Source organism: Epinephelus lanceolatus, chromosome 6 (genome assembly GCF_041903045.1).
Source record: "Epinephelus lanceolatus isolate andai-2023 chromosome 6, ASM4190304v1, whole genome shotgun sequence".
Classification (NCBI taxonomy): Eukaryota; Metazoa; Chordata; class Actinopteri; order Perciformes; family Serranidae; genus Epinephelus; species Epinephelus lanceolatus.
This window is the reverse complement of record NC_135739.1, coordinates 35,717,091-35,735,365: the sequence shown is the minus strand read 5'-3', so window position 1 is coordinate 35,735,365 and position 18,275 is coordinate 35,717,091. Positions and strand designations below refer to the sequence as shown.

The 18,275-nt window shown below is 39.6% G+C and overlaps 1 protein-coding gene across 8 annotated transcripts in view; it reads right to left on the bottom strand.

The window, feature by feature from the left end:
- The window catches only part of LOC117253638 (NLR family CARD domain-containing protein 3-like), a 43,539-nt gene that overhangs the window by 13,317 nt on the left and 11,947 nt on the right, over positions 1-18,275 (bottom strand). For 6 of the 8 annotated variants that reach the window (XR_013491728.1, XM_078169016.1, XM_078169021.1 and 3 more), the window contains 6 exons: positions 10,015-11,779; positions 8,401-8,574; positions 5,502-5,675; positions 3,739-3,912; positions 1,968-2,141; positions 31-204 (listed from right to left, as the gene is read on the bottom strand). Coding sequence is in view for 7 of the 8 variants with exons in the window: in XM_078169016.1 (XP_078025142.1) it covers positions 31-204; positions 1,968-2,141; positions 3,739-3,912; positions 5,502-5,675; positions 8,401-8,574; positions 10,015-11,779 (2,635 nt within the window). In the remaining variant the exon portion in view is untranslated. The remainder of the gene's footprint in view (positions 1-30; positions 205-1,967; positions 2,142-3,738; positions 3,913-5,501; positions 5,676-8,400; positions 8,575-10,014; positions 11,780-18,275) is intronic. The other 2 variants (XM_078169018.1, XM_078169020.1) reach the window with 1 other exon arrangement.

Genomic DNA, 18,275 nt, shown 5'->3' with positions numbered 1-18,275 from the left:
AGCATGGACTGACTTCAACCCTCTACTTACTCCAGAGTCTCCAGTCTACAGTGTGGACTCTTCACAAGATCAGACAGCAGCTTCACGTCTGAATCCTGCAGGTTGTTGAACCTCAGCTCCAGCTCTCTCAGATGGGAGGGGTTGGACTTCAGAGCTAAGGCCAGAGAGACACAGCTAATCTTTGTCAAACCGAAGTCACTCAATCTGAAATAAAGAATAAATTATGTCACTTTAGAAGACAGTGTTCCTGCTTTAAAGGATAACTTCAGTTTTTTATCAACCTGGGCCCTATTTCCCCATGTGTATGTTTGTGTATGATTCATAGGTACAACTTGTTCTAAATTTGGTTCAGTATTGAGGGAGGCGGATGCAGCCGGGAGCCGCGAAACGAGCTAAAACGGTAACGGGGGCAAATGCGTCCCGTAAGTTTACGCATTAAAAGTGCTTTTTTTCGCCACTGACCGGTTCAGATCGCCAGTGTTATCTCTGTAAATAGCATACTAAGTGTTTCCCTTACCTCTGGGCTGTGTGATGTCACGAGCTTTGCTCCACTGTGTCTGTAGCTCTCTCTACTCGTGGGACAGCCGTTTTCTTGAGGAAGAGATGTTTCGGGATTGGATGTCTTCTCTTCTTCAGCTGGCAGTAGTCATCTTGGGAGAAGTGAGCACTGCAGACCCGATGGTCTGCAAGGCGCAGTGTCTGGACAGGAGTTATAGGATCCATTTGTAGCACAACTAGCCACAACTTCAGCATCTCGCCGTCTGACAAAGGCAGCCAGCAATGAAAGCTGTATGGGGTGTTGCACAATATCCTGTTCTTGCGTTTGGGAAAAAGGCCTGTTTATTTGAGCACTCCAAAAACTCCAGTAACACTCCAGGGGGTAGCACGTAAAAGACGTCCCAAACTCTGACTCTTCTAGCGTAACACACACACTTCATACATACACACTCACTTACAGTACCCAGCGGGGCAGCCCTCCCCCTCTCTGCTCCAACACTGACTGACAGCTGACTCCACTCATACCACACTCACACTACAATATGCTATTTACAGAGATAACACTGGCAATCTAAACCGGTCAGTGGTGAAAAAAAGCACTTTTAATGCGCAAACTTATAAGGAACGCATTTGCCCACGTTACCGTTTTAGCTCGTTTCGCGCCTCAATACGGAACCAATTTTAGAATGAGTTGTACCCATGAATCATATGCACACATACACATGGGGAAATAGGGCCCAGGTTGAAAAATACCGAAGTTATCCTTTAAATCCTTCAATGTTTAATAGTCTGTTCAGAGCTAAGGAAGACTTAGAATGTACAAGTTTAGAGAATAGAAACTTAAAACTCAACAGGATGCAGGTTAAAAACAGCAACATACAAAAAGTGAAAAAGAGCTCTCATAAATATCATTGACAACGTGCTGCTACCTCCATAAAGACATAGTGACTTCACCTAAACTCTGCCAGCTCCATCAGTGGCTTTATCAAACCAGTCAGGTTGCAGTTACAGTTGACATCTGTATCTGTGAAAGCATGGATGCTTCAAACACATCAATTCAATACCTGACCAAATGTTTCCCCCTCTATTCCTAAGATATGACGTTGAATAATGGTCAGAAAATTGTTTTTGCAGAACATGATGTTACAGTGAAGTTGACTTTTTAGATATATAATGACATCACTTTGTTTTATTCTGTTTGACATTTGTGTGATTTTTTTGTCATTATTAGTGAATTAAATTTTAAGTTATAGCCTAAAACATGTTTTGTGAGGTCACAGTGATCTTGACCCTTGACAACCACAATCCAAGTGGACGTTTGTGCCAATTTTGAGGAAATTCCTTCAAGGCCTACTTGAGATATTGCTTTCACAAGAATGGGATGGATAGAGGGGTGGACAGACAACCAGAAAACATAATGCTTCCAGCGACAGCTATAAGTGGCGTGAATATATACAATGGTGTCTGACCTCAGAGTCTCCAGTTTACAGTGTGGAGTCTCCAGAAAATCACACAGCAGCTTCACTCCTGAATCCTGCAGCTTGTTTTCACTCAGTTCCAGCTCTCTCAGATGGGAGGGGTTGGACTTCAGAGCTGAGACCAGAGAACCACAGCTGATTGCTGAGAAACTGCAGCGTCTCAGTCTAAGTAAAGAATAAATGATGTAGACAAAAATATATTAATAATAAAATCAGATTTGTTAAGGTGTTGAATGTGTAGCTTGATATTACTATGTCCTAATCAAAGAGCTTTGCCATAAACTGAGTGGAGTGATATTGTCATTGTGTTATTGTGGTGATCCCAACAGGATGCAAATAAAACTGTAAAATACAACAACAACAACAACAACAACAAAAAAGAGCTCTCGTGAGTATCATTGACAATGTGCTGCTAGCTCCACCAGTGACTCCATCATCACAAACTCATGTTGTGCAGCCAAACACAAATTACTTATTTACAGAATCATGCGAGTAAATTAAAGTTGAAATCAAATGTTTAAAGCAGGACTATCCAATTACAAATTCAATTGGGCTGGATTTTAAACCAGAAAATGTCAGTGGGCCAGACATTTTCAGCAGCAGGCAACGTATTAGAAATTTTTTAGCAATTGGTAATGACAAATTTCTAAACAGGTACAAATTACTCTAGTTAGAGTACTCATGTTTTGTGTCACATTTGAAACAAAAACAAACAAAAAAGAAAACCATTTAGTCATATAACTGACTGAGGAACATCACATAATGCAGAAACAATAAAAAAAGAGCTGTCAATACACAGAAGCATAACAAGTGACATTAACAGTAACTAATAACACACAGGATATAGTTTTATACAGTCCATGGCAGCAACAGTCATGTTTACAACACTAAAGTCACTTTATTAGCTCAATAATTTATCACTGGAAACAAACATGATAATAAAATAAATATTACTACTGACGTCACAATACTGAGTTATCTTATGTAAACATGAAGAACAGATATCAGTATCAGTCATTCATCCTGCTCCCTTGCCCACCTCTACTTAGGACACACACTGTCCACAGGTAGGCTGTCTCAGGTACATTTTAAGATACATGGCAAAGTAAGTTAAACAGACTACATACAGTCAGCTTGCATTTTAGTTTGTTTTTAACAATTTGGTATTGGTCCCACTTGCATGATGTGCTTGTGCAAAATGTGACTGTAAACCATAACGGCGGTAAATGAGGGACAGAGCAGACTGACACATCGCTTTCTACATGCTGAACTTGTGAACTGACAAAGTACTGGCTTTTTACTGGCACAGGTTTTTTGCACTTACTTACTTACTTATAGTAACAAGCGTAGTTGTTGTCAACTAGAGTAATCTTGAAGTAATACTCCCTTCACCTGCACCGTGGCTTCTCTGCTGTTGTCTGACCTTACTCTGTTGTGTTTGTGTGTGTCTGTATGTGTGTGTAGGAGGTCAGCATTCAGAATGCAGGAGAGAGTCTGCAGTGTGGTGTTACATGAAACCAAAACTTTAAAAAGTAACGATAAAAGACCCGGTAACAGTGGAGCTTTTGTCCCAGGGGGTTTAATACGTGGTCTCGATACCAATACCTAGCCGGGCCACTCGGAAGCTGCTTCTGGGCCTGATGTGGCCTGTGAGACTTAATTGTGGATCAGTATAATATCAGCCTGATGTCTGCAGTTTAATGTCCCCACAACTTTCACATCTTAAAAAATTTCAGTACAGGCATAAAAAATGGTGTCTGACCTCAGAGTCTCCAGTTTACAGCGTGAACTCTTTAGAAAATCACACAGTAGCTTCACTCCTGAATCCTGCAGGTTGTTGACACTCAGCTCCAGCTCTCTCAGATGGGAGGGGTTGGACTTCAGAGCTGAGGCCAAAGAATCACAGCTGATCGCTGACAAACTGCAATTCCACAATCTGAATAGAGAATATGTGATGTAGATAAAAATCATTAGTAATCAGGTCAGATGTGTTCAGGTGTTAAATGTGTAGTTCAACATTACTATGTCCTAATTAATAAGTGTTGGCCTAAACTGAGTAGAGTGACATTGTCATTATGTTATTGTGGTAATCCCACCAGGATGCAGGTTAAAAACTGTAAAATACAAAAAGTGACAAAAAGGACTCTCATGAATATCATTGACAATGTGCTGCCACTTCAATAAAGATGTAGTAACTTCACCTCTTAAACTTCCTGCCAGCTCCACCAGTGGCTCCATCATCACAAGCTCATGTTGTGCAACCAAACACAAATCACTTATTTAAAGAATCATGAGGGTAAATTCAAGATGAAATCAAGTGTTTAAAGGTTAGGAGTGAATTTTAAACTCATCTTTACTACATCACTTAAAGTTACTGTAAAACTTTAATTAGTAGCCTGGGCTATTATTTTCTTAAATCACTGAAATTGACGGGTCTGTGTTTAGGACAGGCGTATATAAGGGACAGGAATTTCATTTATTTCATATCAAACTGTTGCTCAGCAAAAAAAAAGGGAAACACAATTAAATAGTTTTTTTAAACTAGTATAAATGTTACTTGTATAGAAATTAGGCTTCAGATAATATATCATTTATGAATCATTTATTTGATATAGCTCTAACAGCGCGTTAGAGAGTGAGTTACAGAACTCAAGGATTACAGGACCCGGTAAACCGACACAACATCACTTTATTCTGTTAAAACAATACTCACAACTTGGATTATTTTTTTTATGAAAAAACATTTTGATTCTTTTGATCTGAGAATGGACTAAAATAATTTGAATAATTTACTGGATAATCCAGGAATGGACACATAATTTGAGGTACATCCAAAGAACTTCTATAAAAAAATGAACTGCTTGGCAACCAGACCTAAAGTCTAATTGAGACAGGTGTTTACTTGTCAAAATGTGTAGCCACACTGGGCTAGTAAGAGGTACTGGGGGTTTAACTGATACTCTGCTTTTAACGGAAGTTTTACTGTACACTATGCAGGATTGTAGGTTACTGTTTGTAAACACGTTTGCCAGCAAAAGTGAAAGTAAAAGCCAACTATACAGTATTTGCATTTTCTAGTGGTGCATCTCTTTGATGCCTGCTGCTACAGTTTGGTACCTAGTCACTACCTTTTTATAATGCCCTGACCTCACCTGAGTGCTGTGGGGGTATATGCCCAGAAACCTCCCAAACACAGAAAATAAGAAGTAAGAAAACACAGGCAGAGGGCAGAGTCTCTGCAGATTAATACACTACAACACACTGAGAGAAGATCATAAGTGCTGATTAAGAGGAATTATTTTTGTATGAGTCTATACACTGTTTTTAAGGAAGATCCTGCAGAATTTATCCTTAAGGTTTTAGCTCCACATAGCTCTGCCACAGTCAACTGATTAAACCACTGAACAAAAAAAAACAGACTTAATTGTGGATCAGTATAATATCAGCCTGATGTCTGCAATTTAATGTCCCCACAACTTTCACATCTTAATAATCTCAGTACAGGCATAAAAAATGGTGTCTGACCTCAGAGTCTCCAGTTTACAGGGTGAACTCTTTAGAAAATTACACAGCAGCTTCACTCCTGAATCCTGCAGCTTGTTTTCACTCAGCTCCAGCTCTCTCAGATGGGAAGGGTTGGACTTCAGAGCTGAGGCCAGATGAGCACAGCTGATGTCTGAAAACCTGCAGCCCCACAGTCTGAATAAAGAGTAAAATCAGGTAGATAAGAATCATTAATAATACAATCAGATGTGTTCAGGTTAGGGACGGGCGATATGGCCCTAAAATAATATCACAGTATTTCAGGATATTTTTGCAATAACTATATTCCTGACGATATGACAAATTAGTAAAAACTAATCCATACCCATTGAGTACAGCATACCATACCATGACTTAGTCATACCAAAAATTAGAAATTTTAGCCATTCTTAAGCATTTTTCTGTTGTTATAGCGCCACCCAGTTGCCAATTAGAGTTACATTCTCCAGTCACCTTAAGGCATCCTGTTCTACATATCTACCAAGTTTAGTAAGAATCGATATGGCGGTTAGGCCTAGATAAGAAATTAGTTGTCTAGCACCCCCATTTTGTTTGATGGGGTCAATAATGGAGGGGTCCCCTCAGATTATGTGTGGTCATATGCCTACAAAGTTGCGTGGTGATCGGTAAAACCCTTGAGATGTTATACACCTTTATTTGATGAGCCTCGCCCTCTGTAATATTCATTGCCTTATAGAACCTCAGTTTTAGTAAGTTTTCCAACTTTTGCCAAGAGGGAACTTTAGATATTGGTCCCTAGATTATGTTCACTGAGTTTCATGCAGATCGGTTAAAATTACCTAGGAAGAGATCGATTTTAAGTGTTCCTCATGAGGAGAGGCATCTCTGTGCAAAGTTTCATGTCTCTATGACATATGGGGCATGAGATATGCCTATTCAAAGTTTGCAATTTCAATCGGTTGCTATAGCGCCCCCCTTTGGCCAATTGATGTAATATTGCTTCATTTGCATCCTCCCATGACCCTCTACCACTATAAATCAACAGGTGATTTCCTTCTCTTTTAGCAAAATCCTAAATGACATGATCACATGGACCTTTATGCTCCGCCATTTCTCCTCTAATCATCACACTGGAACACGATAACTATTGCACATTCACATATATGTCGTTTTTTGTTGAGCTGTGAGCGTCACATAGGTTTACATTACCAAAGGTTTATGACAAAATCACTTGATGACACTGACTCCTGTGTGCACACAGCGAGAGAGGAAAGGGAGAGACGCTGTGCGGCTGCCAGAGGAGCAACTGAATAAGTTCCCTCTGAGCGGTAAGACGCTACAAGAGTCTGAGAGGTCTGAGGCGGTTCATAAAACATTAAGGACTCCCAGGCCTAGTAAAGTCACAGTTTATTCCACACTACTGGAGCTTCTCCTCTTCTTGGAACCACTGTTGAATCAGTAATACTTTCACAAAATATAAAAAAATACAAAAAATATAATTTTTTTATATGATAACAAAAATATATTGATATTATTGTGAATGACATGATTTGGCACACCCCTAGTTCAAGTGTTAAATGTGTAGCTCAACATTACTTTGTCCTGATCAATGAGCCCTAAACTGAATGGAGTGACTTTGTCATTGTGTTATGGTTGATCATCATGATGTCATCGTTCTACAGACATTATCCAAATGTCACCACAACATTCATTCATCTTTTCATGTCAACACAGACTGTTGCTGATCTTAGTCAAGTATGTATTTAGAGGATCAATATCAAATCAGACACGTTGGCCTAAAAAAACTGTTCATTAATTAGTTTCTTACATGACCTTCATACTGTATTTGTATATGGAATAAAAAGGAGAGGGACACATTTGTAAGGCTTGTTGCTTTTGGTTTATGATTTCGTTAATCACTTGCCCTCCCGGCTGGTTAAGTGGAGTGAGAAGTCAGCAGTCAGTGATGATATGAAACAGTCAATAAAACAGGTTTTTCCACAATTGTGGATCACCGCAACTGCGAGAGGTCCTTTAGCATACGTTCATACATGTGCACATAAAAGATGAGGCTGATTGGTCCAGTAGTTTGTGAGAGTAGCTGTGGACAGAGGCAGATAGACATATTCACGACCAAACACATGATCACTTCCAGGCTTATGCCTGGGGGAAATAATAACTTTTTGAATGTAGATGGGTGTGTGAGTTTTGTATGACAAAGGCCCCAAAAAATAGGAACCTGTCTTTTAAGTCAAAGATGTTTCCATTGCAGACCATTTATTTTTGTTGCAATGTAAAGGTCTGTGGTTTGCAATGACTGGTCATTGTTAATGGTAAATGGTAAATGGACCTGCGTTTTGCGATGATTAGTCAATGTTAATGGTAAATGGTAGTTCGACCTGCATTTGTATAGTGCCTTTCTATTCATCCGACCACTCAAAGTGCTTTTTACAGTACGAGTCACATTCACCCATTCATACACACATTCATACACTGGTGGCCGAGGCTACCGTACAATGTGCCACCTGCCACTCAGTTTTTAACACACTCACACACCGATGGAAGCATCATCGGGAACAATTTGGGGTTCAGTGTCTTGCTCAAGAATACTTCGACATGCACACTGGAGGAGCCGCGGATCAAACCGCTGATCTTCTGATTGGTGGATGACCCACTGTACCCCTGAGCCACAGCATAACTCAAGAACGTCAAGAATCTTAAATTCTGTTTGGATGGTATCATCATTCTAAATCATTATTTCTCTACCTTTCATAACTGGTCTGCTATTTGGAAAGAGATAAAATTTCAGAAAAACTGAACGCTTTATACCTTCAGTCAAAGATTTTAATTGAATACATACAAAAAAATACAATACAAAAAAACACACACAAAAAATCACTATATAAGCAAGTCAACTGACCTCAGAGTCTCCAGTTTACAGTTTGGACTCTCCAGTCCAGCACACAGCTGCTTCACTCCTGAATCATGCAGCCTGTTGTCACTCAGGTCCAGCTCTCTCAGATGGGAGGGGCTGGACTTCAGAGCTGAGGCCACGACTTCACAGTGAGTCTCTGAGATTCCACATGAAGTAAATCTGACATGACACAAATATTACAAAGTATGTTATTGTCAAAGAGGACACTTCATATTTACTTCATGCATTTGATAAAAAAAAAAGTTTGACATATTCTGTTTTAATAGATCGAAAATAATTAAGTATAAAAAAACAACATGGAGAATTAAAGCTAATGAAAATCCAATTTATAACCAGAATTTTAATCAAATTTCAAAGAAATATCTCAAAGCTTTCTTGGATATCACATTCACTAGAATGAGATGAGGTCACAGTGACCGTCACAGTTTTTTAGGACTTCAGAAATCTCCTTTGGAAAATAATGCTGATCATATTTTAAACTTTTAAGGCCCAGACACACCAAACTGACTTCAGAGAATTAATGCCAATGAAGGCCCCCTGCATTATCTGATGTCACCATGTCTTGGCCAAAAAGTTGCACATAAACACACCGCAAAGACTACAGCAGATGGTCAACCAGCACACCAGCAGACAGCAGTCATCTGTAATCGTCATTCAAAAAGGGAAACCAGATGACCATCTTGACGCTAGTTAGCCAGTTAGCATGTTAATAACACAATCCAATGTTTAAAGAACAGAGCATATTTACTGTGCGTCTCTGAACAATAACACAAACCATCAAGAAACATTTCTGCTAAAGAGCTCAATGGATAAAGAAAAATAATCTGACCTTATGGAACAGGTTTGTTTTGGTCTCACTCCCTCTGGACTTTAGCTCTATGTTTACTTTCCTCATTTCCATTTCTCTTCTTGTGCGCTGAGCTGAACTGCCAATCAGAGTGATGTCATTCACCGTCTGGCCCTGCAGTCGCCAATTCAACACTCTAAATTGGCTGAAAAAAGCTGACTAGTGCTGGTGAGGGCCAACAGTACAGAACACACTGCACCAACTTTGGTGATGGACACTCACTGATGACCCAACACTGACCGACAGCAAACCATCAACTTGGTGTGTCAGAACCCTTAAGGGTATCGTAAAGAAACTCAGGCATTATCTGCATGTCTGATCATATAAAACACCTTGCAGAATCTGTTTATGGAGTAATAACTTTACTGCTTTTATATATAACCATAAAATACTATGATGCTGTGATGAAATGCTGCTGTGATAAAACATAAACAACAACCTCTGAAGTTCATTATTTGTTTTATCAGGTTCACATGGTGCTTCCATCATAAAGGTTAAAAACTGTTAACTGTAACAATTATTAGAAATAAATAGATAAAACGTGTTCATTAACTCAACAGCTATAAACACAACCAACTGAAACATCTACACAGCATCACAGCATTGGAAACAGCTCAAGAACATCTGTGACAAAATACATCAGATATGACATTTTAACATTTTATGAGTAAAAAGAATTTCATAGTGTGTCTGTTTGAAAAATTAAACTGCTAATCTACAAGATTTATGATGTTAATCACATCTGGACTTACCGAACCTTTCTGCAGTTCCTCACAGCTGGAATCAGTCTCAGTCGTCCCTCTTGTGTTGTGTTGTATTTCTCCAGGTCCAACTCATCCAGAACCTCCTCTGACATCTGCAGCATGTAGGCCAGAGCTGAGCAGTGGATCACAGAGAGTTCCTTCTCTGATCTATTCTCTGACCTCAGGAACTCTTGGATCTCCTGATGCACTGAGTGGTCGTTTATCTCCAGCAGACAGTGGAAGATGTTGATGCTTCTGTCAGGAGAGATATTATACAGGTTCATCTCCTTCAGGTTGTTAATGGCTCTCTGAATGATTTCTGAACTGTTGTTTGTCCGACCCAAAAGGTCTCCTAAGAGTCTCTGGTTGGACTCCAGAGAGAGGCCATGAAGGAAGCGGACAAACAGATCCAGGTGACCATTTTCACTTTGGAGGGATTTCTCCATGGCTCTCTTTAAGAAGACATCCAGGGATGTGTAATTAATCCGGTCTCTCCCCAGGAAGTCCTCCAGTACCTTTGTGTTCTTGTTGGTAAAACAGTGGAACAGGTAGACTGCAGCCAGAAACTCCTGAATGCTCAGATGAACAAAGCAGTAGACTGTTTTGTGGAAGAGCACACTCTCTTTTTTGAAGATCTCTGTACAAACTCCTGAGTACACAGAGGCCTCTGTGACATCAAGACCACACTCCTCCAGGTCTTCCTGGTAGAACATGATGTTTCCTTTCTTCAGATGTTTAAACGCCAGCCTCCCCAGCTTCAGAAGAACTTCCCTGCCATGTCCCTCATCATACTTCTGCTTCATCCTCTTTGTCTGAACCAGCAGAAAGTGTGAGTACAGGTCAGTCAGGGTCTTGGGCAGCTCTCTTCTCTGCTCTGTAGTCAACATGTCATCCAGAACTGTAGCAGTGATCCAGCAGAAGACTGGGATTAGACACATGATGTGGAGGCTCCTGGATGTCTTGATGTGTGAAATGATTCGGCTGGACCGCTCTTCATCACTGACTCTCCTCCTGAAGTACACCTCCTTCTGGGTGTCAGTGAAGCCTCGTACTTCTGTTACCCTGTCAATGCATGCAGGAGGGATCCGATAGGCTGCTGCAGGTCGGGATGTTATCCAGATGAGAGCCGGGGGAAGCAGATTCCCTTTAATGAGGTTTGTCAACAGCACATTGACTGATGACTTCTTTGTGACATCTGTCACAACCTTCTTGCTTTTGAAATCCAGAGACAGTCTGCTTTCATCCAGGCCATCAAAGATGAACAGAACTTTACAGACAGCGAGCTCCTCTGCTGTGACCTTCTGTAATGTTGGATGGAAAACACGGAGCAGTGTGAGAAGACTGTACCTCTCATCTTTGATCAAGTTCAGCTCCCTGAACGAAAGCATTATCACCAGACTGATATCTTGGTTTTCCAAACCCTCTGCCCAGTCCAGAGTGAACTTCTGCACTGTGAAGGTTTTTCCAACGCCAGCAACACCATTTGTCAGAACGACTCTGATGTGTTTCTGTTGGTCAGGTAAGGCTTTAAAGATGTCGTGACACTTGATTGGAGTTTCATGGAGGGTCTTCATCTTAGAAGCTCTCTCAAGCTGCTTCACCTCATGTTGGGTATTGACCTCTTCACTCTGTCCCTCTGTGATGTAGAGCTCAGTGTAGATCCTGTTGAGGAGGGTTTCACGTTCTCTTTCATCAGTTCCTTCAGTCACACGTTCACATCTCCTCTTCAGACTGACCTTATGTTCATCCAAAACCTCCTGCAGACCACTGTCTGCTGAAAGAAAAGGAAAAATGTGAGACTAAAGAAATAGATTTAAAGTCTGATGATTATTTTTATGACCAACATTAACAAGTAACACAAAAAAAGAAAAAGAAACAAAAATGTTAATGTTGTAATGATGTCTTTATACAAATCTTTAAAGCAGAACACCACCTAAGTTAAGAATTACATCATCTTATTTCCATCATCTTGAAAGGTTCAATCAATACCTGTAAACATGAGCTCCTCTCTCTCAAAGCCAGAAACCGAAGAAATAAGTGTTTCCTTAATACAGGCTTGACCTCATAACAGATCTCCAATTAATGTATGAAAATTGGTTATCATAAAAAAGATTAATAATTATTAATAATAATTGTTAATTATGTTAAATAATGTGACTTAATTTACATTAAATCACCTTGTGGGGCACCATTCCCGAAAAGGGAAAAATGACAGCCAGTTAATGATATCAGTCTCATAGAGTTCACTGAACTTTCAATTTGGAATTTTGAGTAATAATTTTATTAATAACCATAACTAAAGTTACCATATTAATAGTAAAGGCTGAGGGATTTTGGAAGCAGAGGTTGACTATTCATTCACTCGTGTGCAATATTAAACAGGCAGCAGGTCTGATTCCAAAGGTATTTATTCATAAAGAAAGTAAGGTAAACAAAACACACAAATTCTAACTAACTACAAACTATATACAAGCATGGATCTGTATATGTGTGTGTGTGTGTGTGTGTGTGTGTGTGTGTGTGCCAGAGAGCGAGGGAGCTAAAAGGTGTATGTGAAACAAAGGCAGTTTGGCCTACAAAATAAAATGGTTGATAACACAAAACTACAAGATGGCCGAATCAAAGTTTGCTTCAGTCCGGGGGAGGTTTTGCCTGGCAGCATGGTAAGTCAGGACAAAGACAAAGGAACAGAAGTGGGGACTCTGAGTCGCCTATTTGGGTGTAGTTATGTTGAAAGCAGATTTGTGTATGTGTATGAGTATGAGTATGCGGTATGTGTTGCAAAAGGGTCTGGGTTAGTACAGAGGATGGTAATTTGTATGCAAGACTCTGTGTAAAGCATTAGCAAACTAACATCACTTAGCTTTGGTGAAGCCAATTAACCAATGACCTAACAAACAACAACAAAAATCACAACAACAACTCATTGAACAGCATTAAATCACAATTGACAGAATTAAACAGTCTTTCTTAACCTGTACAACTGTAATAATGCTATTCCTAGTTGTTATATTACCAATGCTTCAATGTGTGGAAGACAGAGATGCTGTGGTGTGCTGCTTTTTTTAGTTGCCAATGGAAGGCTGGAAAGAACTGTGATTCCAGGTGTAGTCTTGTTGCGAAGATGCAGATCCGAGGAGACCGGTCGCCCAGTCACTTGCAGAGCTAGTCTGGCGCTAACTTGACTTGCTTCTCCTTGTGCTGGAAAAGTAGTTGCAAACCTTGTGTTTGGTACACTAATTTCTCTGGTCATCAGGTTCTCTGTCTGCTGGGAGCAGGCCATATTCAGAGCAAAATTGCAGCTCTTGCTGTGGGCATACCGAGGTGAGAAAATGGGGGAAGAGGCTCACCTGGCATCGATCAGATGCATATCCACTGTCCCCAGTACAGACATTTATCCAATTTTTATCCATTTAAGTCCATATTATATTGAAGTCCAAGTGATTCCAACAGTTCCTTCCACTTATGCAGAAAAAGATCAGTCCTTCCATCAATACAATGTCCTATTTTTTCCAGAGTCACAACCTCAGAGACCAAAGATTTCCACACAGAAACAGAAGGAGGGCCGTACCCATCCCACCACTTCCTTATGTTGTTTAGGAGAGTCAGGGATATGTAAAAATGGATAAAAATCGATTTGCTGACACCTGTTGACCTGTTGCTGAACTTATATTTGCGCATACTGCTCTCCAGAATAACTGAATTTTGTTGCATTCCCACAGGTGTAACCTAGTGCCTATGTGAGTTTTACATTTGGGATAATTTGGTGAACTTACAGCTTTATACTTACCATAAATATGATATATGTGTGATATATAAACACTATGTAGGATATTGTATTGTAACTCTTTATATCCATTGCAGATTGAGATTCTGGAAGGCAACCGTAGGATCTCATCCCACACATCATTATCTTTAACACATTTGAGCAAGGTGCACCAAGACTCAAGACTTTAAGACTGTCTTTAACCAAGCAAGATTGTCCAAGTTCAATTTTAATATTTCAGAATATGGAAAGAAGGATAGCCCACACACTGACTTGTGTAACCCAGTAGAAACAATTCCTTATTTAATTTAAAAGAATTTAATTTAAGATTTATAAATACTTTTATTTCCCTACTACTTCTGGTTCACCAAACTATGTTTATTTGAAGTTAATTGGTTGATTTATGTGCTTGTCAAGATTATTTAATTGTTATTGGCCAAATCACACAGCAATGCAATGCTATAGGAGGGAGGAAGCAAGCCCCACCCTCTTACAGGTAGCAGTATCCACCTTATTTTCAAACAAGGAAGTGAATAGTGATCAACTTCCGTTTTTTTGTGCATGACTTCCGGTCAGCCGCTTTCCCTCATGCTTTCCCTTACCGGAGCTAACGGTGCAAGCTATTTTTTTTCAGTTTTCAGTTGTTTATGTTAGTCAATCAGTTAGTTAGTTAGTTAGTTAGTCTGTGTATTTTGTATAGATAACTGTGCCCACGTTTCTGCTGTAACAGAAATTTATTCCCCCTAAACGCGAATAAATTGCACGTCAATCATAAACTATGAACCAAAAAAGCACAATCTATCCCGAGTGAGACAAACTGCTTGATCCCCGTCTCCAGTGTACCAGCAGAGAACCTGCAAAACCGAATCAGCGAAAAAGCACACCAGGCTACACAGCCTCTCTACCTGAGCAGCTGACGCTGCGGCTCGCACCCTCGACACACAGACACACAGACGGTGCTTCTACATGCCAGCCACACGTGTGCGCAACTGTGAGAAATAAATATGTGAGATGTACGCTGCTTTTCTATTTTTTTTCCCCTTCTCTTTCTTTCTTTCTGTCAGCGACATACACTCCTAACACAGGACAGGTTGTTTTAATTGACTGAGTTGATCGTTAAGCCATAGTGATGCGCGGATCGGCTCTGATAGCACCTGAATCAGCATGTACGCATCAACCATCCAGCCATTACAACGTGATTGAGCTAGCAAAGCAGTTTTGTGTTGCTATGTGTGGTATTTATTCAGTTTGGGGAAATCACGATGTCTAGAAAGCATCAGTGGCTGCAGCTGACAGGGACAGCTAACGTTAACAGCAGCAGCAAAGCTAGCATCAGGATCGTCATCTGTTAAAAGCCTCCCGTTGTCGGATATGACATGAAACTACTCCAATTAGCTCAATCATGTTGTAACTAAGACATCTGCTGGAGAAAATATTTTTTTCACGGGCCACTTTGTGAGTTTAGTGAGTTATTACAGACACGGCTAACAGCTAATGGTTAGCCCAGCTAATCTACAATAACCATGTTATTAATTACGCACAGAGAAAATACTAATGTTTGTTCATCATTGTGTTTATAGACTTTACAAACATCAGATTAGTCTAAACGGTGATATAGTGATGTGAAAAGTGTGCTAAACTCAGCAAGGTAAACAACAAGGCAATTCCCATTTACACAGTGGTAAGAGTGCTGGACCGGAAGTGTCGCACAAAAAACCGGAAGCTGGCTACGTTCTGTTTTGCCTCCGTGTTTCCGTGAAAAATAAGGTGGATAGTTAATTACACACACCGGAGCAGCAAGAGGAGCACATGCGAACGAGTGAGGGATGAGAAGTAAATCCCTGTCAGTTGTTGCACATTAAGTTGGATATACCTGTTTTTAAAAGGTGCATAAGTGATATCGGGAGGTGATTGAGATGATCCGAAGCCTGTTGATGTGGGTTAAATGTACACGAACCGTCATGGTGAGTTACTTTCAGCTAAGCTAATGTAGCTAATGGCGGTAAACCTGTATCACTTCGCCATGCTGTGTACTTGTGTAGCTAATAGTGGTAACTTGTGTAGCTAATGGCGGTAGCTTGTATTGCTTCGCCATGCTGTGTACTTGTGTAGCTAATGGCCGTAGCCTGTATCGCTTCGCCATGCTGTGTACTTGTGTAGCTAGTGGCAGTAGCCTGTATCGCTTCGTCATGCTGCGTGTGTGTGTTTCTGCTTGCTAGCTAATGTGCTACATGCAAAATACGATAGCTACTGCTGTGACATGTAAAAAGCTTTATTTTTCATAAAAGGGCACATATGTCAATGTTAATATGAGGAAAAAGTGTGAACCAAAGCTTTATTGTTTACTTTGCAATTAATTTGGTATTTCTGAGTACAATTAATACCATTGTTATTCTGTAAAACAAGGTTGGTTAAAATAGTGTTTATTAAGAGTGTAACAGAATCAGAGAGGATTTGACATGACCTCAACCTGATATTGACTTGTTACAGATAGGGTGCACCCAGAAGAACAAAAGACACCTATTGGAACTTGAATAAACTCTTGACTCCAAGACAATTGAAACTTAAAGGATCCACTGACAAAACTATGTGACCTGACTGAAAGAAACTGCGCAGAGCCAACAAACTGTTTCAAGGATTGCCACAAGGAAACTGAATTGAACTGAGTTGAAAGCTGAGCTTTATTACCTCTTAATATTTTATTTAATATTCTGTTTTACCACTGACTGAGTTATACTCAGGTTATTGGGTTCATAAGAGGGACTTGATTGTGTTTTCTTTTCATAGAGATGCCGGCAGCTAAGTTGTAAACTGTTTATTTTTTTTTATTTTTTCTACAAGGTATATAAATTCAAGGTGTTCAACGTAAGTCATCCCTGGGTCTGTTTCTCTCCTTTCTGACTACTACACAGCACAGCATTTACCTCCCTGAACCTAGACACTGGTCCACTATTCAGCTTACTAATCAAAGCTTACTTTTGGTCCTCAACCATTACAGGCAGGTTAGTAGAGCACGGTTACACTTGCATTTACACAGCAATGGTTTTTAATGAAGCAACGTTTCGGTCCTCTGGACCTTTATCAAGCATGAAGCAGTAGTCAAAATGATTAACTTAAATAGAGGAAGTAGGTCAGAGTTGACCAATCACAGTTTAATATGTGTCATTATTTCAGAATAAAATTTAGATATAAAGTATTTTTGCCCCTTGTGATCCAGAAAAAATCTTCTCTAGCAAAGTAATTTGAAAATTCCAGCAAGTTGGCTTTCTTATACATATAATGCCTGACCTGCAAGTATTTGTAGAAATCTTTATTGGATATATTGCACTGAGCTTTCAGAGACTCAAATGTTTTAAATCTATCTTTCTCAAGGAGGTCATACACTCTAGTTTTACCTAAAGTAAAAAAAATGGTCCTGGTCCTTGTGCTGAATGCTGGGGGTTAATGTCGTTAGAACATTACGTGTTTCAGTGTTTCTGAACATTTTTTCTTAATGTTTTTTTATCCAGGGGTTAATATTTTCTGTGTAAAGTTGATTAATATGGGGGGTGACTTTCATTATGAAATACTTAAATCCCGCTGGAGCCCAGTGAAAATGCTTGACATAGGCTGGTTCATTATTTCCACTGTTGTCCAAGGTCAATATTTCTGATTTATCAAAATAAATTGACTTTACATCCAGATATCAGCCCAAATTCTGTGATACACTCAGTTAAAACTGGTAATGATTTTGTGGGTTCATTTAACGTCAAAAGGATATCATCAGCGTATAATAAAACCTTATGTTGTTTTGTACTTTTTGTTAGGCCCTGAATATTTGTTTTTTTTTTCTCTAATAGCCACAGCTAAAGGCTCTGTAGCCAGTGCAAATAGCATAGGAGACAGTGGGCTTCCTTGAGTCGTGCCTCTTGTTAGTTTAAAGGGAGCAGATAACAAATTATTTGTTATAACTGAGGCTATAGGTGCTTTATATAAGAGATTAATTCACCCCAGAAAATTTGACATGAAACCAAATCTCCTTATAACCTCAAGCATATATATTCTCATTTGATTGTATCGAATGCCTTATCAGCATCCATAGAAACAACTGCACCCAGTTTTTGACAAAAAATAAGATCAAGATTAAGCAAATAATACTAAATAGGCATCTTGTGTTGTGATAAGAGGTTCGAGCCCTAATAAAACCAGTCTGGTCTGCATCCACAATGGAGGGCATAACAGACTCTAGCCATTATCTAATAATAGATAGCCATTAGATAATATTTTATTGTCCCCTCCGAGAAGGTTAATTGACCTATAGGAAGAACACAGCTCTGGATCCTTATTTTTGTTTACTATTAGTGTTATATTGGCCCCATACATGGATTCTAGAAGTTCAGACTCTTGAAATAATTTATTAAAACCCCTCAACTAGAGGTTATCAATTTTCCCCTTCATCACTTTATAAAGCTTGACTTTGAAGCTGTCCTCTCTTGGACATTTCCCTGAGTGAAGTGAAGAAAAG